At 43.5% G+C, this 24,872-nt stretch overlaps 2 protein-coding genes across 2 annotated transcripts; both read right to left on the bottom strand.

Moving 5' to 3' along the window:
• Window positions 1–694: 694 nt before the first annotated feature.
• On the bottom strand, window positions 695–2,138 carry LOC127759799 (phospholipase A1 EG1, chloroplastic/mitochondrial-like). Its single transcript, XM_052284028.1, has 2 exons — window positions 2,016–2,138; window positions 695–1,907 (listed from the first exon to the last, which is right to left on the bottom strand). Exons 1-2 carry the CDS (start codon window positions 2,136–2,138, stop codon window positions 816–818), a joined length of 1,215 nt encoding a protein of 404 aa, XP_052139988.1. The 3' UTR covers window positions 695–815.
• Window positions 2,139–15,617: 13,479 nt separating this feature from the next.
• Window positions 15,618–17,294, bottom strand: LOC127759846 (phospholipase A1 EG1, chloroplastic/mitochondrial). Its single transcript, XM_052284066.1, has one exon. It carries the CDS (start codon window positions 17,265–17,267, stop codon window positions 15,912–15,914), a length of 1,356 nt encoding a protein of 451 aa, XP_052140026.1. The 5' UTR covers window positions 17,268–17,294; the 3' UTR covers window positions 15,618–15,911.
• Window positions 17,295–24,872: the final 7,578 nt, after the last annotated feature.

Here is a 24,872-nt window from a genome sequence, read left to right as displayed (position 1 = left end):
GAATTTTAAAAGTATAAGTGGATTTTGTCATAAACTTCAAATATTTGACTGGAGGGAGTTGCAACTTATCTATAGACCAGAGAGGCAGAGAGAGCACAATACAAATTAATTTGAGGCAAATGAGAGAGACTATTTTCTTAACAGCAAAAGAATGAGAGTACAATGGAAGAGAAGGGATTGATCCCTCTTTTCTCCCAAAACAAAAAAAACCAAAAAACCTCTGCTTGTTAATTTACAGACTAAAATAGTCAATAAAACTATTATGTTGGACACATATTCTAAGAATTAATTAACACTCAGTGGCCAATGGGAAAAATCTCTGCAAAAAATGGATGCAACAGAGGGAGATGAATTCTAATAGCTAGAGTGGACGTCCATCCATTTATTACATGTTAACTAGATGATTATGAAAAATTTTCAAAAAAATTAAGAAGATAGATCAATATTTAATATATCACTCCACAAACATGCAAGTTCAAATTCAACTTCTACAAGTTATAACAAAAATAACAAATTTAATTGTAAATGTACATATAGTAATTTGAGTTTTGTTTGTTATTTTTGTTACAATTTGTAGGAGTTGAATTTTAACATGCATGTTTGTGAATTGATGTATTATATATTGATCCATCTTGTTTATATTTTTTCAATTTTTTTCATAACCATTTAGATGACATACAATCAACGGGTCGACATCCACTCGAGCTGTTAAAACAGTTTCCCTGCAACATAGATATCTTTTTTTTTGAACGCCCAAAAGGATTTCACACTAATATATTAGGAGGAAAAGAGTTTTTGCAACAGGGAGAGATCTCTCATATCAAGCCAGTTGACTGCACCATCCCCCTGGCTGCGTCCTTCGACTGCCATTGCCTCCCAACGAGCTCCATCGCCATGGCGAGAACGCCGCCGGTGGCAGCCTCGGCGTCGGTGACCACCCCTTCCCTGAGCGACGCGACGTAGGATCCGAGGTCGTGGACGCTGGCGAGGTCGCCAAGGTTGACGAAGTCGAGGGTGAGCTCCTCGCCGACGTGCGCGTAGCACGCGCCGCGCATGGCGGCGAGCGGCCCCGACCTCGTCGTCGCCTCGTTGAGGAAGACGCCCGGGAGCTTCGTCACCGGGTCGCGCGCGTTCGCCACGCGGAGGACCTTCACGCCGAGCTCGTCGCAGCGCGCCTTGAACGCCGCGTTCCCCACCCTCGGCCCGCCGTAGGAGAAGACGGTGACCGGGGCTTCGCCGGCGACGCCGAGCTCCGCGAGGTCGTACGCCAGGAGCAGCGCGAGCGCGCCGCCCATGCTGTGCCCGGCGAGCGTCACGCTCACGTCCTCGCCGCCGGAGCGGGAGGCGGCGAACAGGCGGGACACCTCGCGGAGGAGCTGGTCGCGGCAGCTGTCGGCGCAGCCGAAGCGCCGCGTCTCGTCGGCGGAGGTGTAGACGTTGAGGAACCCCGACTCGACCTTCACGTCGCCGCCGCCGCCGCCGCGCGCGGCGAGGCTCGCCGGCACGAGGGAGCTCCTGAGGTTGGCCATCCACTCGGCGGGGGTGACCGTGCCGCGGAACGAGACGAGCACGTCGCGCCGCCCGAGCCGCCGCGTCGTCTCGTCGGTGGACACCGCGACGTACCCGACCCAGCTGGCGCGGCCGCTGGTCGACGCCTCCATGCCCGGCACGGCGGCGTCCGGCGACGAGTAGATGTACCGCGTCACCTCGTACCCTGCCCCGGCGACGCCGGCGTCCTCCAGCATCCGGAGCTTGCCGTACTTGCAGTTCATGTACCTCGGCGACGAGGGGTCCTCCTCCAACGCCGCGTAGCACGCGCCGACGAGCTCGCCGTACCGCGCCACCTCGCCGCGGAGCACCGGGTGCAGCGGCGAGAGCATGCCGTCCCAGTCGCCGGAGCCCTGGACCTTCCTCCACACGCGAGCGACAGAGCCCGACGCCGCCGACGCCGACGCCGTGCGCGAGCTCGTGGCGATCACCCTCGCCGCCGTCCGCTCCGCCGGCGCCGTGGACACCGCGTCGGCGGCGCAGCGCAAGTGGCCGGCCGGCCTCGCGTGGCGGTGGCGGGTGGCGGCGGCGGCGGCGGCGGCCGGTGGCATGGTGGATGGCAGCTCGAGCGTGGTTGGAGTGAACGCCATGGGATGGTGCATGCAACGTCGAGTTTGCATCCCTCTTAATAGTTATATATACTTACGCTGCTTAAGCTTGTGGATTAGGCGTGATATATGCGTAGACTTGGCATCTTGTGGTGAAGCCACGTGTCCAAAAGTTTGGGAGAGAGAAAGTGAAGATAGAACCTGACTCATATAGTTTTGATTTTTAAGATAAATATCTATTCTCGTTAGTGGACTGATATTTAGTGTTTATAAGTTATTATATCAATATAATTTCATTGATTTAGTAGAGCTTTCGCCGAAATGTTGGTTCTATAGCAATTTTCAAATGTAATTTTTTTTTTAACAATGAAACTCCATTCCAGCATTTGCTTTCAAGAAGTCTTAGTCAACTATTATAGAGTTTGCAGATTCAATAACTACAAATTACAAATAACAACTCGATGGATAAATGAAAAATTAATTGAAATACTAACGTAAATATAGAGATAACACCAGGAATACTAGTACTCACGAGAGGCCTGAGGAGGCCTTCATTGAATTCATGAGGATCTAAGCTCCTTAATTTAACCTTTGTCAGATTAGAAGGTGGACTTTTCGAGTTTCATTTAGAATCAAAGTAATTACACCTCCAAGTGTTTTTATAAACTGAACTTTGCAGTTTTACAAGCTCCTCGGCCATACTTAGGGCCTGTTTGATTTAGCTTAAAATTATTATAATATAGATTATTAAAAGTAAGCTGAAACAAACAGATAACTTATTATAATAGATTATTACAAATTATAAGTCAAATTACTATAATATGGTAATCCACTCTAAATATGTTTTTTTAAGATGAGAAACAAACAGCTAACAACTTATTTTATGTCGGCTTATTATAATCAAGCTTACAGCAATCTGGCTCAATAATCTAGATTACAATAATCTTAAACTGAAACAAATATGGCCTTAGTGGTTATGGAAGTTGGAAGACCAAGTGTATGATGAAAATCAAAGTTTTTATTTGGCTCCTCTTTGATGATCCGCTAAACACAAGAGACATGCTTGATAGGAAGAAATGTGCTCCACCAGATGCTGACCTAACATGTTTTTTTCTCTGCCCTTCTCAGCACAGAGAAACTATTTTACACCTCTTATCCCTCAGTCGTTTCAGTGAAAAGTGCTGGTAGAAACTTGGTATCTTTTGGAATACCTCTCTTCTTGATTTCTTTCAAATTGTGATCTTAGCAAGACTTTGGTTCAGATAGAAAGGTTTCTTAGAAGTTTTCTTCACAGCTTGCTAGCACATTTGGAAACAGCAAAATGGAAAGATATTTCAGAATATTGGTCCTTTCTTTGATAGTTGGTGGTCTGCTATTCAAAATGAGGTTCTTTTGCATATGTATAGGATGAATGATCACTTAAGATAGGTGCTGATTGGTTACAACACTTGTAGTACTCCTTCTGTTTTTCCTTTTTTAAGTATATATTTGTATAAAACTATTATGTTTTCTTTGGTTATAAAATCACACACTACAAGGTAAGGCCTGGTAGTATTTTCTTAAAAAAGAAACTAGTACTGACAAGGAATTTCAGTATTTGTTTTGTTTTTTTTTTTCAAAAAGAAGATGGTTAGGATATACTTCCTCCGTTTCACAATGTAAGACTTTCTAGCATTACCTACATTCATATGGATGTTAATGAATTTAGACAAACATATATGTCTAGATTAATTAACATCCATATGAATATGGATAATGCTAGAAAGTCTTACGTTATGAAACGGAGGGAGTAATTGGTAAGGGTAGCAATATGGTTCGATACATTCTCTAGTTTAACATGAGATTTGGTAAAATGACAAACAAATTAAAACAAAGCAAACGACACTTCAACTAGTGACGACTGCACGTATGCATCATACAACGACAAGATATTTTGTGACTGAGATGGAGGGTGTGTTCGGTTCACGCTAAAATTGAAAGTTTGGTTGAAATTGGAACGATGTGATAGAAAAGTTAAAAGTTTATGTGTGTAGAAAAGTTTTGATGTGATAAAAAAGTTAAAAGTTTAAACAAAAAATTTGGAACTAAACTCAGCCGGAGTATTGGGAAGAGATAGGTAGCTGCACGATCGAACGTACACCTGCGAGGTGTCGTCCCCTCGTCATAGCACGCAGAAAACACAAGCCATTTGCCCTCTTTCGTACAAGAATTGTAGGCATCGATCTACCTAACACGGCTGTCACACCCTCTTCTTTTTCCTCGCAAATATATATACTCCATTTATTTTCTAATATATGGCGTTGTTAATTTTTTAATATATATAAATATTCATTTTATTATAAAAATATTTTATTATAATTGGATTTATTATCAAATATTCCTTAAAGTTTGACTTAAATTCTTTTTACATTTGTTAAAAACAATTTGAATAAAATAAGCAGTCAAATGTTTGTAAAATTTTTTTTATTATGATTGGATTTATCATCAAATGTTCTTTAAAGTTTGACTTAAATTCTTTTTACATTTGTTAAAAAAATTGAACAAAACAATTAGTCCAACGTTTGTAAAAAAAAATTAATGGCATTATATATAAACAAGATGGAGGTCATGTACCATGTTTTTTTTTAAAAAAAGGTCATGTACCATCTCTCTCCACGTTCTTCGCGTCATTGTGGTAGACGTCATATACTCCTCAATCGATCACCTTTGTGTGTTGTGTCATTCGTAATGTGAAATAAGAGCATCTCCAACAGCCTCTCCATCCCACTCTCCAAGCCAAATTTTAGCCATTCTAGCAAAAAAAACGTGCTCCAACAGCCCCTCCAACCGGATGGCTAAGCCATCCGGCTGGCCAAAACCCTCCCTCCACTAGCCAAATTTGGCCACTCTATTTGGCTGGCCAATGGTGGGCCCCACAGAGCCCATCTCCTCCATCCCCACACGGCAACCAAGCACAGAAAGAGCACGACGACGCATGGGGAGGAACTCGAGCACGTCAGCCGCCGCCCTTCGCTCGCCGCGACCGCCATCCTCCACTCGCCGCCACCGCCGGCCCCCGCGCAGCGCCGCTCGCCGCCGGCCTCTGCACGGCGCACCCCGCCAGCCCCCGCACGGCTGCCGTCCTCCGTCTCCGCTCGCCGCGGCCGCCGGCCCCCGTGCGGTTGCCGTCCTTCGCCTCCGCTCGCCGCGGTTGCCGGGACCCCGCGCAGTGCAGCCCGCCGCCCCCCGCTCGCAGCGGCCGCTGGCCCCCGCTCGCCGACCGCCGCTCGCCGCGCCCGCCGTCTCCGCTCGCCGTCCCCTTCCCGCTTGCCGCCGCCGCTTGTTTCCTGCCATTGGGGAAGGAAGCATATGCTAGAAAAGAGGAAAATGGGAAGGAAGGGGAGAAAGAATAAGGAAGAGGCTGACATGTGGGTTCCTGTGTCATAGAGTCAAAGTAGAGATGGTAGATGAAGAGGCTGTTGGAGTGAACTACTAGTTTAACTAACCAAATCAGATGGAGAATTGGTTATATGGGTATTTGGAGAGTTCGATTTGGAGAGGCTGTTGGAGATGCTCTAACGTAAGTAACCTTGATCACTCTTGAGAGAGTACTACACATGTATAATATCTTTCAGCAAATTAATGTATGGGAGATTTTTATCTTTACCATGCTCCCGTTTCGTTTCCTCCTTGATCCGGAAAAATTCCCAACAAACTAGTGAAGTGCAGTGCTATAGCTACTACTTGTCTACCCTCCTTTGCATTTGCTTTAGTCACAAAAGGCAGGCACCATTAGTACGATGGTGGAACTGCGGGTACGGTGTAAAATAATATCGATATGTGAATAAGGGTTTAAATTTTGATGCCCGCAATTAAACAACTTTGTCTATTACTATCTCCGTCCTAAAATAAGTGCAGTTTTACACTGTTCATGTCTCACGTTTGACCGTTTGTTTTATTTAAAATTTTTTTACGATTAATATTTTTATTGTTATTAGATGATAAAACATGAATAGTACTTTATGTGTGACTAACTTATTTTAATTTTTTTATAAATTTTTTAAATAAAATGAATGGTCAAACGTTGGACACGGATTCCCACGGCTGCACTTATTTTGGAACGGAGGTAGTAGTAGCTGTGTGGACAAGAAGTTATCCTCACATTCAAATGGTGTTGCAAATATAGTGATATTTATTCCATTTACATAAAAAGATATTCACGAGTTACTTTGGAACAATGGCTTTTTTTAGGCATTTAATCCTATAGAAAAATCTTCTTTCTCTAGATCAAAGAAATAGTTATCCAAAAATCTTATGATATTCCTTCATATTGACTTATAACATAGGAATTTCAACGTGAGGTTCAACCTCTTGGGGGAAAAAAAAGAGCACCCCTTTTGACCATGTTTATTCTAATTCTTGTACTGTTTTTTCCACTCTTCATTCAAACGGTCATTCCTGTAGAATTTCTGCCCCCTTTTTTTTTTCAATCCTTATGAAAGGTGGTAGAACACTTTAATCATGCATTTTTCCTTGTTACCGTGTTTTAAGAATTCTACGTTCCAATGGAGCACTAAACTTCAATGAATGTAGTTTTAGTGCTTATGTTTAGGATGAATGATACATTGATAATACAAAATCTTTTGAATATTTATATTTTTTTATAAAATACAAGTTTTTAAAGTTTAAATATGAATAATAGTAACAATATTTGGAAATCAAAACTATTTTAACTTTGACCATCAATAACTAATAAATAATTAGACTATAGTGCGTAGAATTTGGATAGTAAATTTACATTTATTATTAATACACTTTAATAATAATTCATATTTTAGTATTTTTATTTTTTTGCAAAAACAAAGAATGATCAAATTTTGAAAATGAAGTGTCCAGTCTCAGTTATTTAAAAATGGAGATTTTCTGGAACTCTCTTTCCGATTTTGGGCCTTTCCCGTGCATGACCCTTCGTCCCTTCCCGCTTTTCACTCATGGGCCTTTACTTGAGGCCCCAAGGCCCATAGATCTGTATAGAGGCATAGAGCCCACCAAGTCCTGAAAAAAAAATCCTCCACCATAGAGCCCACATGCTCTAATACATGCCCATTTTTTCACATCTCAAACCAAAATTTCAAACTTTGAGCATATATCAATATCTATCAAATTATTTAGACCGCATGCTTGAATATCATACGAGTAGAGAGTTTCATTGAAAAATATCTACAAAAATAATAAAATAAAAATCACTAGCTAAACCTACATTTTGGACACATCTTACTAGAAAGAGCATATTCAATCATTACTTTTTCTTACTATGTACTTGGAAAAATATTTTTAAAAATAACTTTCTAAAATCGTTTGTCATGATAAATCTATTAACCTAGTCCCCAAATAGTAAATCCTAATATTTTACATATACATCAGTATATTAAAATTTTAAAATTTAACTGCACGTATTATAGGATTCACGTTATCTGTTTAAGGGAGCGGATGTAAAGTACTTGCTTGTCATAAGGGAAAAAAATATGATGACTACACCGAGGCAGTGTAGGCATTGATGGGAGAAAAGCCAGCAGCAACAGCAAAGCTTAATCAGCAGCAATCAATGGAACAAGCAAAGTCAAGACATGACATGAACAACAACAACAAAATGGGACGAAATGCCGGTTCCTCCCTTAGCTAGCTACGTGCACAAACAAAGGCCATACCACCATCTCCTTGTACATGACCCATGCTCCCAATCAACAACAACAATATTATCCCCAAGCTTAATGACGCTAGCTGCTCCCTCTCACAGTCTCAACCCCATTGTGATTACGTGGCCTCTTCCTTGGCTCGCTTTTGAGCTTTTATTAGGGTTAGGTTGGTGATGTGCAAGTGTCCACAGCCATTGTTAGCTTCAATTCAATTCAATTGTCCCTCCAAAAGCCAAGAGAAAGAGGACCTCCCCAATTTCGGAGATAGTCCTCAAAACTTTTAATGTGCATAAATTATGTGTCGCAATTCACTTATTTGGAGAATTTTGTGTGGACCTGTCAGCTAGGTCGGCACAGGAATCGATCGAGCTACCAATCAGCGGTAGTTTTATTACCGTCTTTCTATCCGCCTCCGTTCTTAAATAGATGATCACGTGTCTTTTAAATAAAGACACATGATCATGATTTACGACAGCATTCTAAATGTCAAGCAAGAAAGAAACGGATATCGTAATAAATAGCCATTTGCAGATATATACCTACGAAAATATAAATATTAGTGGTTGTCGTGGTAAATGGGACACATGTACTACAATATTTAAAAATAGTGGTTACTACAATACTATAAAAAGGTAATTCCTAGGAAAATATGGTAAATCGAGAGAACGGTCCGTAGAACATCGAAACCATTTCGGTTTTCATTTCCGTACTTTTTCTATATACTTTTATTTCAATCAGTAACCATGCATTTTCAGATGGTTTGGTCGGTAAAAATGGGCATCGTTTTTCACCACTGGAGAGAGTGTGACTGTGTGAGTATGATATTAATCTGTGCGTGTTGGTTTCCTGCATGCATGTGGGTCAGGTCGGCGTTTGACTTTGCCTCTCCGGCCGGGTCGTTGTCAGGGTGTAGGTGTGGGCGGATTGGAGGGAGAGATTGATGAGAGCTGATGATATGCATATGCAGCAAGAAAAAGGTAGAGAGATCCGTAATAATGTCGTCGCCGTCGTCGTCGTCGTCATCGTCGGCGTTGCGACATGCACGTCGACGCTAAGCGTAGCTAGGTTGGGCCCCGTCGCCGTGCGACGTCGTCCTTTTGATCAGATCACCTCAGCTCTGAATCTGATCGATCTGAGATGCGCTTGATTGTGCAGCGGTAAAAAGTGTGTGGTTTCTCTAACACGTTTATAATTTCTTGTTTTCTGAATCTAATCGATTTGGTCCGCGGTGTGAAATAATCAGGCTTCACCTTTCCGATTGAGCGTTGGATCTCAACCCCCTGGTGGTATGACAGTTTTCGTGAAATTTCGATCGGATTTACTATTTTAAATTCATGTTCTAGAAATTTACTATTTCAAATTTTATATCACTCGGAAATCTGCTCCCGGCCAATGTCGAAACCTCGAAATTTCACGGTTTTCGGTCGGTCTCCTGTGCTCATATGCTGCTGCTGATGCTGCTAGCTCGATGTGGCCTTTTAGCTTCAGAACGACGCAATTAATTACTGAGGGGGGTGGTGATTGGCGCTATTCCGATCAATTTTAGCGAGATTAATCGCTACTACCACTTTGAATCGTCAACTCTTTTTACGAGAGATAGTACTACCGCTACATGTCTTCTTGGTTCAGAGAAGTTTCAGAGAGAGAGAGAGAGAGAGAGAGAGTCTTGGTTCAGAGAAGTTTCAGAGAGAGAGAGAGAGAGAGAGAGATAGAGAGAGAGAGATCAGTGTCAAATTAATCTCGATCAGCATCTGGCTCTGCTGCCTCTATCACTCTCCCCCAGTTAATTACCAATGAAAGAGAGAAAGAGATAGGGGGTGACAGTGTCAAGTGGCAACATAGTCAGCTAATTAAGCCTTGGAGATGGAGAGCTAGCTAGGGATCGATCGAGATGGAGTACGTCGGCTACAGTGAGCCGATCGATCGATCGAATTGAAGAGCTCCGGGAGCTAGGCAGGTCGACATGGCGGATTATCGTCCATCCAAATCATCATCCCCTCCCCCGGCCACTGTCCTCGATCCTCCCCATGAACACCCCTGAAAACGACTCCAAAAATATTATGATCGGTTGCTCATATTAATTCGTCAGCAGATCAGATTGCATCATGCTCTGCCTTGATGATAGTCTCGTAGATATATATCGGCTGCACGCAACCATGCCATCCAAATTGTTGCTGCTCATTTCTCAAAGATCACCAAACTGTTCTCGGAGCAACAAAAAAAAAATACAGGGGTTAGTGGTTTTCCTCAGTTTCGCAAAATACATTGCCTCCTAACGATTTCCGGTCAAATTTTGTTAAAAATTTAAATTTTAGTACCAAACTATTCTCGAACCAAAACCCAGAATTGGTAGTTTTGTCGGTTTCACAAAAAAAAAAAGGACTCCTAATAAATTCTGGTACTTTTAAAAATTGAAAGTTCAGTATGATTTTTTTTTAACTTGATTGAAAAACCGAGCGGTTTATGTTCTTAAGCCGGCTTGGAAAACGTTGGTTTTCGTTGGTTTTGTAAACTTTGATATACATATAAACACTTTATGTATTAACTGGAAAACGATGCATGTACAAATTTTGTTTACAAACTCTTACGAAAATTGATGTGGCATACTGTGATTATCTTAACTTTTCATAATCATCGACTGATTAAATCAAACTGTTAGAGATCTTTGTTCGTAAGGGTTATGCAAGAATTTTTTAAGTATGTGTGTAGCACTGCTCGTATTGATTTTGTTCAGAGATATTAATTGGAACACTAATGAACAAAAGAAAATATATATATATATATTTGTGCTGCACGTACACATGGATGCATGCATCATCGTCTGTCTAGATAGCCTATCTATCTGCTGCTTGCTCTGAAGGATCGGCGAGGACGTGCACCCCATCATTTTTCTTCCTTTCTGAACTTTTCTGAACAAGTTCAGAAAGTTCAGAGAAGATGACGAGACGAGCGACGCAGTAGTACACATAGCCTTTGGGGCACAAGGGCATGGAGGACTACTCCTAGGTTGCACATATCTCACAATATGGCCATAAACATTGAGGGGGTCCCCTTGGCCTTATTATTGGTATATGCTACTACTATGACACTTGTACTGAGTGGGGTCATGTGTGGTCAAACAACCTAACATACATAGGAATGAACAGTTCATGCTTTGCCTTGTCAGTCCATGGCAACTCCCCCAAATTCTGGTTTCAGAAGTGGAGATGGAGTATATAATTGTTAGTATGTCGATCTGCATTTGGTGGTTTTGTGTTTTTTAAAAAAGGAAAGATCCGCGTGAATGATCTATTATACATGTCATCCAATTAATTATAAACATAGTTTGCTTTATGGCACCTCTCTTCTCTAGTACGGTCTAGTCACTCGGTAGTGACTTCTTGATCGGTTGTACGAGGATGGTCTAAGTTGATTAATTCGTCATGAGAAAATCTTATCAAACCAACGATTATTATTTATCTTTACGGTCGACTATAGTACCATACTACACATGTATAGTCGTACTTTTTTAGACTCGTTAGTCATCCCTTTGATCAGTTGTACGAATATGACATACATCGATTCGTCATGATAAAATCTTATCGAATCAACGATTACTACTTGCTTTTGCGGTCGACCATAGTACTATAGTACACATGTATAGTCGTACTATTTTAGATGTAATGGTAGAAACGTTTATTCCAGCTAGTATTCGAAAATGTGACAATTGCTGAATCTATACTTGATTGTCACGATATCATAAAAGAAAAGCTTATTAGTACTCCTCGCAGAAAAGAAAAGCCTAATTAGTACGTACCTTAATCCAACTCTGTCAATTATTACTGAAGTCCATATATATATTTTATATATAAAAGAGGCAGGAGATCGAGCCGAATTGTTTAGCTCCATCGTTGGGCATGCTAAGATTTTGTTCCTTTGGACAGAATCAAGCACCCAACGCACGCAAAAGGATGTCAGCAAGATCCTCAACAGCTCATAGTACACTACTGTACTTTTGTGCTACATGTTGTATAAACTAATCGCTTTCCAAGATATTCAGATTTGATGGGTTTGGTTTTTGGTTTTCTTCTCTATGCATTTTTCTTTCGTGCACTGCTACACATACTTAAAAAAAAAAGCTCTTACAAATACTTATAAATAAAGCTGTCAACTGTATGATTTAACTAAGACTGTGTTTAGCAAACACTACTTTGCAGTTGTAATCGTATATATTTTCTTTACCATCCACTGTGGCGGCTATTGTTGATGTGTAGCTGCAATTTAGCTACATCGAACAGATCCTAAATAGAAGTTAGGGTCTCTCAGAAAACCTATCTAGACGTACTCATAGCGTGCCACGTCAGTTGTAAGAGTTTGTTCTAAGAAAAACTTTGTACGTGTAGCCTTTTTTTTTTCTTTCTTTCTTTTTTTTTTTGGTTTGCTATGTGTTCCAGGAACAGCGGGGGCATACAGGGATTGCGTGCAGTTGGCATGTTAACGTCGTATATGCACGAGCTACGTTCGTGGGAACTGTCCGGTTCACAAGATTTTCTCATTTGTTTATTGTCTTGGTCCAATGATATGAGAGAGTTTTTTAATTTCCTATTTAATTATTAGTGATCGATCAAAGATAGAGAAACAAATAGCACCGGGAAGACGTCGACGTAATGTGCCGGTGTATAACTTGTATAATCTATGACCTCATTAAGTGATATTGTGCACTCTGCATTTGTATTTCCTCGAGTAGTTAGTGTAGATTAACTCAAAATCATATCCTAGCCTAATGTTTCATTTTATAAGATGAAATCTATATATGGTCACAATATACATATAATAGATCACTGGCCATAAGAAAGATTAATATACGTTCATATATAACTAACGGCCCCATCACTTGGCTTAATTGCGGAATAATCCAAATAGTATATTTGATATATATATACATACATACATACATATATATATATATATATATATATATATATATATATATATATATATATATATATATATATATATATATATGTATATGTATATGTATATATATGTATAAGTATAAGTATATGTATATATATATATATATATATATATATATATATATATATATATATATATATATATATATATATATATATATATATATTCTTAACGATCTAAAATCAAATACTGAAAAATAAACTTTTATAAAAAACTCAAAATCAACTCTAAATTTAAGTTTGAAAATTCAAATTTTTGTTGATAAGTACAAACGTAAGAAAAGGATGAGGCTGTAAGTTTCAGAGTTATATCTATCAATTGTTTATCCTAGAAAGAATATACTCCTTTTGTCTTCAAATATTTGTCGTTGGATAGTGTATTCATCCTCAAGATGTGTTCGCCACAAGATGTTCCCAACTGGAACAGTTGACAGTTATTTGAAAAGGGAAGAAGTATTATTTGCGCGTGGAATTAACACTGGCCATAGAAGTGGATTTTTAAATTTGCAGTATATGTGTAAAGTCCTAATAAATAAGGATGGTGATTGGAATGATCCTACGAGACAAGACTGTGACCCTGATGCAGGGGCCTTATATATATGGTCCTTGTTCTTTTGGCTCCTCATCATGCATGAGCGGTGTTAAGCTATGTAACATGTTGTTTTCGTAAAACGTCCATTTTTCAAATTTAATCGAAATTAACCCAAGTTATCTTCAAGGAGAGCAACCCGTGTGATTGGCGTTTGATTTGAAATAACTCGGGTGAAAACGGTTGATGCAGATTAAAACTAACACGTAGACACCAATATTAATATGTCCCTCTCGATTTCGTTGGCTGGGATCAGAGATTGTGTACAGTAAATTGTGTATCTTTTTAGGTTAATCCTAACTTAAGGATTAAGCATCAGCTGGAAAGGCAATTAACAGAACACTACATTTTAGTATTATCTCTGAAAGAACGCCAACTGTATATACGTTTTGCACATTTCCTTCCTTGGAAACAGCATTTCTTCATCTTCTTTCTGTTTGCTAATTGTTCTGGTTGCCAGAAATATCAACTGAGCTCTCCTGTGCATAAATCGTAAATTTCCTACCTGTTTTTGGTTACTGGACACACTTAGTGAGTGAGTGCCCTCATGAACAAAATGCCATTATCAATATGAAACCTCGCACTCTTTGATATGGGTTGTCTAAAATAAAGGGCTCTAATATCACATTCCAATTAATCGACTACCGTAAGACGTCATGACAAATGGTTTGCTGCGAACCATTTGTCGTAAAATTACCAGAGACGGTTCGCTATCATGGATGTCTCTATTTGATAGTTCACTATCACAGCCGTCTATATTTCACTGCTGCATCAAAATCCATCAATAATTAGTACTATAAGAGACAGTTTTGCGGATGTGACGTTGTTGATACTTCACAGACATAGGTGGTGCTCACGGTAATAATTGTCTATGATGGCTGAAAAGTCTATAACAATATTTATCATCCCTAGTTTAAATTTCTCACAAATGAATTCTATAGCCCTCTTTTCTCTCCTTTTTCTTCCATTGCCCTCCTCTTCTCTCATGTGGCTGGAGGCGTCGTGTATCAAGGAATTTTGTTTAAACAATAGAATTTGCTATAGTAGGATTCCCTGAATTATGCCAGTTTCGAAGGAACCCAAAGCATCATGAAATTTGCGACTTATGAAAATTAGTTGCATCCAACATATAGCAAAAATACATATCAAACACATTTTTTCCTTGGTTGCAACTATTAAAGATGGCTATTTCCTTTCTGATAATAGTTCATAGACTGATAGACATATCTACCAATCCGTCTCTGTTAGTTAGGCAACATAGTAGTGTTTGCACTCCTTTTTTAATAAAATTTTAACATTTAATGTAGGATTTTCCATCTTTTTTAAGCGAAGCTTTGCACTCCTTTTCTCAACACCAATTTGATAGCTAAACAATAATTTGAGTGATCAATTGGTACCTAATTATTTAGAGTGAACAGTGTTGGACAGAGACCTTCCCAGAAAGTAGGAAAACGGAAGAAAAAATGCGGCTGCATGATATGCAAGGAGGAAGTTTAAATGTCCAAGTTCCCATTATTTTGGGTGTTTTGATTCTGATAAGTCCAAATTGTTAAGGACGCTGATGATTTCATCACCAAAAACATATATATCTGAAAAGAAAAGGTCAAGAGGTACTAAGCTAAGAATAAAAGCAGTTTATGAGATTAGTACCAACAAAATCCCAGTGGAAAGCAACTGGGAACTTTAATTTTGGGATTGGGTCAGCAGGAATCTCTGTGATTATGATCTAGTAATACAAGCAACTACTACTCATTATGAGCAATCTTGAGCTAAGTATTAGTTTTGTATGACCAGTAGAATTGGCATCTCAAATACTATTTTTAAAAACCAGCACTAATACTTACCATACTGGTAAGCATGTTCCCAAGTACTAAAAAAAGTCATGGAAAAATCACAGCTTAATTCAGTGGCAAGATTATCTTAGCCATATGAAAATTAGCTTATCTGATTAAGATGCGTTGTTGCATGGATGCCATTTTTCTAGGAAAACTGAAAAGAAGATCTATGGCATCCTTGCATACGTTATAAATAAATAAATAAACAAAATGATAAAATTTGATGAATTGTGCCAGGCTGCCAGATCGTCCAACTGGTGTGTTCCCAAGCAAAAACAGATATACAGTGACGTACAAAATATCATCAAATTTGTTGTGTCACACTTCAGGCAGCTTAACTGAACTCATCAAGTTTAAGGCCCATTTGGGACCTGCTTCATACGGAAATCGAACTGTTTCCTGCTCAGATTTGGGCGTTCTGGAACGGGGACAAAGAGAAGCTGAGATTTCAAAATGAATCAAACAAATTCAGATCAGTTTTTGTTGTTTGTGTGTGTTTACATGCTCTGCTTTGAGGCTCATGAATCATGATCTCTCTCTATGTACAGTGTGAAAAAAACAGAACAAAAAAAAATGGGGTTTCTTCTTTTTTGTGTGTGTTTGATTTGAGATATCTCTATGATGGTTGATCTATCTATACAGAATCAAATCAAAGAAGAAAAAATAAATTCGACCATAAAACCCTCGAATAAAATGTTGAAGAGGATTAGTGGTCTGTTAATCTTGATTAGCCGTCTTGACAGTGGTGGGTTAAGACTCTGTCAGATTAGCCCGAGCGTCTGCACCAAGCCGCCCATCTGTATCATCGCCGCGTCGTGCCACGGCAATGCGCCGCCGCCGCCGCCGCCGCCGCGCCGCCGACCCACGAAGTCCATCACCTTGGCGATCACGCCGCCGGCGTCGGCGGCGGCGGCGGCGGGCTGCTTCTTGTCGGCGCCACGGAGGAGGGAGATGTAGGTGGCGAGGTCGTGGACGGAGGCGAGGTCGCCGACCTTGAAGAAGTCGAGGGGGAGCTCGACGCCGACGTGGGTGTAGCAGGAGTGGCGCCACGGGCGGAGCACGCCGGCGGTGGCCTCGTTGAGGAAGACGCCGGGGAGCTTGGTGATCGGGTCGTGTACGTTGGTGACGCGGAGCGCCTTGACGCCGAGCTCGTCGCAGCGCGCCTTGAACGCCGCGTTCCCCACCCTCGGCCCGCCGAAGGAGAAGACGGTGACCGGGGCGGCGCGGTTGAGGCCGAGCTCGGCGAGGTCGTAGGCGGAGAGGAGCGCCAGCGCGCTGCCCATGCTGTGGCCGGCGAGCGTGACGCTGACGTCCTCGCCGCCGCCGGAGTAGGCGGCGACGAGGCGGGACACCTCGCGGAGGAGCTGCTCCCGGCAGCTCCCGGCGCCGCCGAAGCGGCACGTCTTGTCGGCGGAGGTGTAGAGGCTGAGGAACCCGGACTCCACCTTGACGTCGGGGCGCGGGTCGCACGGGTCGAGCCGCGCCGCCTCCAGCGAGCTCATGAGGTTGGCCATCCACTCGGCGGGGGTGACCGTGCCCCGGAACGAGACGAGCACGTCGCGCCGCCCGAGCCGCCGCGACATCTCGTCGGTGGACACCGCGACGTACCCGATCCACCGCCCGCGCCCGCTCGTCGACGGCTCCATGGTCGGCACGCTGACGTCCGCCGCCGCGTAGATGTAGCGGGTGACCTCGTACCCGGCGCCGCCCATCCCGACCTCCTCCAGCATCCTCTCCCTCCCGTACTTGCAGTTGAGGTACCTCCGCGACGCCGGGTCCAGGTCGAACGCCATGTAGCACGCGCCCACCAGCTCGCCGTACCGCGCCACCTCCCCCCTCAGCACCGGGTGCGGCGCCGGCTCCAGCATCCCCTCCCAATCCCCGCACCCCTGCACCTCCCTCCACATCCCCGCCACCGTCTCCGCCGTCTTCCTCGCCGCCCCTCGCCTCGCCACCGGCGCCACCACCGCATCCCTCACCGCCACCGCCCCACCCGCCGCCGCCACCGCCCTGCACCGCACCACGCCGCCGCCGCCGCCGCCTGTCCTACACGCCGCCGCGCATTGCCTCGGGAGCGTCATTGCCGCCGCGCTGCTCGTGCCAGCAACCAAGGCCATGAGCCGCGCAGACCATAGACGAGGGGAGGAGACGCGAGGAGGAAGAAGACGAATGATGCATGGGGCGCGCGGGAGAGCGGCATATAAAGGGCGCGAAAGAGAGAGAGAGCTTGTGGTGACTTGCACGCATGTCCCAATCTCGCGCCAAGTTAGCCTCGCTCTTCTACCTACAGTAGAGTGACCCGAGCTGTGAGATTTTCTATCTGGGATTCTGGCGCGAAGCTGCTGCAGCCGCGCGCTTTTCGCAATAATATCCACCACTTGACTTTTGAAACCTCTCTCTCTCTCTCTCTCTCTCTCTCTCTCAATTCCTCGCCATGTTGCCGGGTCGGAAGAGAAAGCTTTGAAAAGCAGGTTAAGTTAGTGAGGGAGATTAAGAGTAAGCAAATTGCTAATTAGGAGTGGTACTGTTTCAATTAAGAATTCTTTTGGGTGTCTCTGTCTCAATCTAACCTTTTTGTGTGTCTCTCCGACTGAAAGTTTGGCAGGGTGATTGACCAGAGGATGACCTTTTTTTTTTTTTTGTTGTTGTTCTGAAGATATGGAGATGTGTGTGTTTTTCTTTTAAATTATTGTTCAGAGTTACTACTGCTTCATTAGCACAATTTCTTTATGACTGGGGTTTGGTTGGGGTTGGTTGGTGAAGAAGAAGAAGATGAAGATGATGATGTGATTCGATTCTCGGAGAGATTGGAAGGTCAAAATCACCATCTCAATTCTTGGAGAGACTTTGGAACAAGAGACCAGGAGGAAAGGAATCTTGAGATTGGTTGGATCCTCGGGTTTCTGAAGAGGGAGCAGGGAAAAAGGCAGGGAAGCAGAGCAGGAACATTCAAACAAAAAAGAAAAAGAAAAAAGAGATCATCTTTTAGTAGTACAAAAATCATTCAGAAAAAAGCTGTTGTTATGATCACTGCTGGATTTTATTCTTGGATTAACTAGCTTGCTTGATTGCAGATTTTACAGGTCAACATTCAGAAAGAAAAAAAAGAAGCAGAGCAGGAACATTCAGAAAACAAAAAAAAGATATCATCTTTACTGCAGAAAATCACTCAGATAAGCTGTTATGATCAAGTGCTGGATTTTGCCTTTGGATTAACTTGCTTTGATTGATTGAAGATTATGCAGGTCAACCATGGCTAGATATTAAGGCGTTAACTGTAAGGCTCTGCAGGACTGAAACTCAACAAACTTCAGGTCTGCTTACAATAATTATTAACATCACGTTGACTGCAAGCTTGTTGACAATTTCAGCTGATAAAGAGGCTTATCATTCATTTGCACCCTAGATGTGTACCTCTAAAGTACCACCCTCCTATTTAGGATGATGCTAACACCTAAAACCCACCCTGATGCATCACAACTTGACTTTTTTTTCCTCATGATTTTTTTATTGACAATAAGAACCCAAAAATCCATAGCAAAAACAATCCATCCATCAAACATTAATATATAAAATCGGGGTACTCGATCGCATATCCCATTCCGAAGACTAAACACACCCGAACTATTTATTTCTAAAAGAGAGAGAGAAAAAATAATCTCTACCTTTTCGCGGAACTATTTACGACGACGTGGCGTCTCCCTGGATCATCATCAATGGCTAAAGCTAAGCATTTTTCTAATGCAAAAAAAAAAAACATACACATACATGTCCCCCCATTTTCCCTTTGCTTTCATGATTTAATTGGACCTGTACACACACACATACATACATTATATTACACTCTTCTGTACGCTCTGCCACTACACTACATTCCTGAGGCATCTAGATACATGGGCAGAGACTCTCAAGTATTTTTGATAGAATATTTTAGATGGGATTTGATAAGCCGAATTCAATATTTGGACATTGATAAGCTACCTAGCTGAAGCTGAAGCTGAAGAGGAGGCAACGCCCATGACTTATTGACATATGCGATGGCGTGGGATAATTACGGCGAAAAGCGGCGAGATCCGCGGGAGATCTCGGTCGTTCGTGCGCAATGAAGTCGCCGGTTGGGAGGAGGAAGGAGGAAGGACGCGGCCGCGGCGTCGCGCGCGACGCCGCGGCGCGGCGAGGGGCGGGGCGTGGGCGACGTGGGCGAACGGAGGCCACGTCGCGGGGCGCGCGGCGCGACGTGGCCGGCGACCGCGCGCGGTTGCGGTTGCTTTGAGGATTTAATTGGGTGGGGAAGGGGTGGTCGTGGAAGGATCGCGGCCGTCAGCGTCAACCGCGTGGATGGATGGATGGATGGACGTGTAGCGACCCTTGATGCTGGCCGTTTTGGGGGTGGGGGTGGGGGTGGGGGTGGTCAACGACCGACCTCAGTGTCAGTGTCACTGTGTTTTTCGGCCATTTAATTAGGAGATGCCTTGATCATTCCAAAAGTCCACATTTTCTTTTCTTCCTTTTATTCAAGTCCTTTTTTTTTGTTGGGGGGGGGGGGGGGGGGGGGGGAGTTGGGTTTTTTTTTCTTTAAGATAATTCTTCAAGTTGGTGCTGCATATTGGCGTGCAGATGTATTCGTGCGTATGTAATACCATATCCATCTCATTAAAAAACTCAATCATAGATACGAATCTGACACATGTTTTATAGGTGAGGATTGACTTTTTTTTATTGTATATTTTTTTTACAATGCTCCATTTGACCTTCCCAATCCATCTTGAGCAAATCTTAGCCGTGGATTATTTGATGTTTATTTTTCGTAAAAATATATTAATTCTTTTCATTAGCAAATCATAGAAAAGAGGCAAGTAGCTACATATACATCTAATCAGAAAATTCTCTTTGCCAAGTGTTTTATGTTCTATATCCTTACGACATATAATATCACCTATAACGTCTGAATTATCTGAACCGATTATTTTCTTTATGTCGTACGAAAAACAGACACACACCAACACACGTACGCGGGGAGCAGAAAAGCTTCCCCGCGGGGGAATTATTGGTCATGGTTGTCGCTGATCGAGCTATCTGTAGCTTAAGTAGCTATAGCTTAGGGTTGACAAGATATAACATTAGCCATTAAAATCCGAAAACGAAAGGAGAAAAGAAAATATAAAATAGGGGCATGCATGAAGAGAGAGGCCCTTTGACCCTGCGTTGAACACTGTTACGGTGGATGCATCCGTGCGGTTGGAGAGATCTCGCCGCAGTGGTTGCGCCGTTGCCGTCAGTCATAACGCCGTTGACATCTTCTCCCTCTTCTCCTTCTTCCTCTTCTGTACAGTGGTACGGTCACAAGTGAACATTCCGTGCACTGATCATTGAAAGCTGCATCTTTGCAGATTAAATAATTATATAAAACATAGGGGCCTATAGGGAGCTACTCACTCCCATTTTAAATATACTAACTTTTAATCATAATGTTTGACTATTAGGTTTTTTCTAAAAAGAACAGTATAAATAGGCTTAAAAAGGATTATAATAACAGAAACCGTCATAACAGAATAGATAATAATTATATTGATTTTCTAATAAAAATATAATAATAAAGTATCAATAATATCGTATATTTAAAAACAAAGATAGTAGTACTCCCTCCGTTTCATATTATAAGGCTTTCTAGCATTGCCCACATTCATATAGATGTTAATATCTATATGTGTCTAGATTCATTAACATCTATATAAATGTGGATAATACTAGAAAATAAAATAGAGGAAGTATACTTTTGCTACTATCACAAGCTAGGGAGGAGGGACCCAACCCGAAAATTTGACAATATGGCCCTTTCTGAAAACTATTTGCAAATTTGGTCCCTGGCAAAAACTATCACCAGATCTGGACCCTGACCTCAGCGCCAAGGTCGATGGCGCTGAGGTTGAACACCTCAGCGCCAACCGCATCGGCGCTGAGTACTTGACGGCCGTTTCCTTCGGTTTATGGCCGTCTGCTGACGTTTGGGGGGGGCTGAATCTCCGCGCCAAACAATTAGGCGCTGAGGACGGCCAACTCAGCGCCGTAAGATTTGGCGCTGAGATTGCCTCCCGAGGGATGAGAGCACGCATCTCAGCGCCAAAGACCTTGGCGCTGAGGTTGTGCACCTCAGCGCCAATTGCTCTGGCGCTGACATGTACAATCTCAGCGCCATTCTATTTGGCGCTGAGGTCAAGCAGTGGCTGGCATAGCACAGCCAGCCACACAGAAATTGACAGCATCACACACATCACAAAATTGACAACCACATAGTATTTAACACATCACAGCAACTGAACATCCATCAACCATCACAGTATTTAGAGTTCATCACATCCATCAACCATCACAAAATATAGAGTTCAACACATCCATCAACCATCATCTAGAGTCCAACACATCCATCAACCATCACATCCATCTAGAGTTTGATATAAAGTCTAACGCTGCCTAGAGTGTTAAGTACAAAGTAATCAACTAGTGCCGACCCCTCCGGCCACTAGTGGAAGGTGTGCACCGGTCCACCGGTGCCCTCTTTCTCTGCGGGCGACCCTGGGAAGGCTGCGGGGCACCTGCAAGCTGAGATGACCCGATTTCTTCGGGTTGTTCATCTTCCTCTTCGTCACTCTGTCCATCTCCTTCTTCCCCTTCCTCATGTTCTTCCTCCCCTTCATCATGTTCTTCCTCCCCTTCCTCTTCAGCTCTTTGTTGACTTGTTTCTCCGGCCTGTGTCCGCGTTAGTCTTGGTTGTGGGTCAACTGCGTCTGTGGACCTACAACCAAGTCTTGCCGCTAACATCCGACTTCGTTGTTTTAGCCTCTGCAAGAACAAAACAAATTAGTTAAAGGCAAGTGAAATGATTCATGGATTGAACTAATTGGTTAATTACCTGAAGTGCGTTCCGAAGTATCCCAACTTCATTCTCTGACCCAGCAGGTGTGCCAAGGGCAACACCCGCGTCGTTCATGGACCTCATCAGCTCACGTGCCTGCAAGTGGATTTAATATTGTGAGAACATGTAGGTGTATGTGAAATGAACAATTCTGAGCCTTAATACTTACCACTCGGTCACGTACAGGCCCGTACTCGACCGTCGCCCCTGCTCGAGTGTGGGTGTCATACTCGTTCATCTCCTCAACATCCTCGGGATCTGTAGCTATGTCATCTAGAGTCCATGCCGACGGAAGGAAAAGGCGGTAGTTCCTCAGGAGCCAAGCTAGGTACTCGTCGAAGTATGTCTTGTTGTGCTCCACTCTGTGAGGCACTACGTTAGCTGCTATGTTGTCCCACCGCTCAATAAGATGGAGATGATGAGCATGCCAGTCCGTAATCTTCTTGTTCTTCCTGCGGTCCAACCTACAGTCATTCAACAAAACAAATAATTTGGTTAGAACTTGAGTAACCAATGCCGAAGAGAAAGTTTGAAAATGATATGCACAATGCAAATCTTACTTGTGGAGGTCGAACCCCGTCGGGAATGGTTCTGGTATGGGTTGACGCAAGCCGAACTGCCTTAGCACGCGATGAATGAGCTGCCACTCAACGGCGTAGAAGCAAATCAAAGGGCACCTGAGAAACTTCATATCCTCCGGTATGTAGCACATGGCGTTGATGTCGATCCCTATGTGCTCATACGGCTGCCACACCACCTGGTTTCGCAAAAAGAACATGTTAGGCCACTGTTAGAAAATAACAAGTACATCAGAAAAAATTATTTAGTAACTCACGTGCTGAGGCTGGAGGCAATCCATCTCATTTGTGTAGTGGTAGTAGGCCTCATTTTTGCGCCCTACTACTGGCTGTGGGACAAGCTCCCAAAGAAAAGCAACCGTGGGACGCCTCTCCTCCTGCTGCCACGGCCACTGAGGGTGGTTGTGCCACATCAGTCGTCCAACGGGAAGCCTAATCCACATCCAAATCTGCGAGACAATGTTCACAAGTACAAGTTAGTAACGTATCGATATGATGGTGGAATGTACAAAAAATAAAAGAAATCGAACCTGCAGCAACCGCACACAGCCTGCTAGGTTGGAGGTGTTAGAAAGACGCTGGCAGGCATCACACAACTGCCTGTACAACCAAGCTAGGGCTGCCGAACCCCAACTGTACTACCCTGCCTCTGTCCAATCCCCTAGAAGACGAAGCCACATCCAGGAAGCCATGTCACCACCTGAATCAGGAAACAACACACTGCCGAAGTAGTAGAGCATGTACGCCCTGCAGTAACGATCGACCGTCAAGTCGTCAGCATCCTGCGGGCAGTGACTGAAGGTGGTGCGCAACCACTGGAGGGGAACTCCGGAAGTCTTTGTAAGCCTCTGACCGGCAGGGGCTTCCGGAGGCTCGACTCCAAGGTAGTTGGCCACCGTCAGCCGCCAGTTACCCGAGCTCGTGTCACCGGTGACCGCTCTCCCCTGGATGGGGAGAGCTAGGATCATGGCGACGTCCTCGAGTGTCACCGTCAGCTCGCCACAAGAAAGGTGGAAGGTGTGTGTCTCCGGTCGCCACCGGTCGACGAGCGCTGTGAGTACTGGCCCGTTGTAAACAGGCATTGGCCTCTGAGCCATGGTGATGAACGGCGTGAGCTTGGCGGCCCCTAGTCGAGGGATGTAGCGGTTGTCGAAGGGCATATCCCCTGCCAAGTGCCCTCGAATCCGCAACGGCTTTCAGACCCTGTGCACAAAACAACAATTGAACAAGTGAGATTCATTGAACAATTGAACAAGTGAATAATAAGCAATTAATAGTATATTACCCCTCCCTCCGCTATCCTGCGAGCTCGGTGCCTCTCCTTGTACTGCGGCTCCAGAGCTAGGGCCTGCGCCATCCTGCATATGGAAAAAAGAAGTTAGAAATATGTAAATATAAGTGAAATAGTAAAAGTAAGCAAATTGTCAAGAAGGTACCATCAATTGCTATCACTGGACGCATGTGGTTGAAGGCCTCCACACACTGCCCAAAGATCCATGCGGCACGCCCAAATACACGTCTCATTACCCCATCAACTGGCCTCGACCTCTCTGGGTGAGGCTCAACAACATAATGCATTGTGGGGTTCTTAGCCTTAATAGCATTTAGAAGCGTTGGGAGCCGAACATATGCCTCATCCCAATCTCCCCATATGTTCTTCATGGCCACCTGCTTTGCACGCCAAGCTTTACCGTACGAAGGACGATAGTGCCATATGGCCTCCACAGCCTCAACTATAGCAGCAGGAGTCAATGTCGGCTCAGCTCGGACAAATGGTTGCAACCTATTACCGATGAACTTAGAAGTTAGTTGCAAGTGCTTGCCCGAAGCCTCAGCACTACAACATGTGTGCTCTTTGCCTACACCGGTAACTCTCCACCTCCCATCCTTAGTCTTCCTTGCACGAACCTGCCATTCGCATGATTCTTCGATGAAGGCCACCGTATACTTTTTAGAAGCGTTGGAGTGCTTCACATGGAATGGACGATGCACACTGATCGAGTAACTCTGCAGCCATATCTGTAATAACTCAAGAGATTTAAATTCCAAACCCTTCTTTGGCTCCTCACCCATTGCATCGATGATGCCATTGTATGTTACTCCTCCATCAACAACTGCTAGCTCAGAATTGCTAACATCCTCAAACTGATCAACCTCTGGATTGCGTCCAACTAATTTCTCAAACACCTCCCTTTCTTCCTGAGACATCTTGGCTACTGGACGATCGTCAT

This window comes from Oryza glaberrima, chromosome 1, assembly GCF_000147395.1.
Source record: "Oryza glaberrima chromosome 1, OglaRS2, whole genome shotgun sequence".
In the NCBI taxonomy this organism is placed as follows: domain Eukaryota; kingdom Viridiplantae; phylum Streptophyta; class Magnoliopsida; order Poales; family Poaceae; genus Oryza; species Oryza glaberrima.
The sequence above is the reverse complement of the archived record's forward strand: the minus strand, read 5'-3'. Positions and strand labels throughout refer to the sequence as shown.

Excerpts from the sequence above, each read along its gene's own strand:
- LOC127759799 (XM_052284028.1), bottom strand. The coding sequence starts at position 2,138 with ATGGCGTTCACTCCAACCACGCTCGAGCTGCCATCCACCATGCCACCG. Across the intron at positions 1,908-2,015 it reads TGCGCTGCGCCGCCGACGCG|GTCCAGGGCTCCGGCGACTG; the intron begins GTGTCCACGGCG and ends GTGTGGAGGAAG.
- LOC127759846 (XM_052284066.1), bottom strand. The coding sequence starts at position 17,267 with ATGGCCTTGGTTGCTGGCACGAGCAGCGCGGCGGCAATGACGCTCCCG.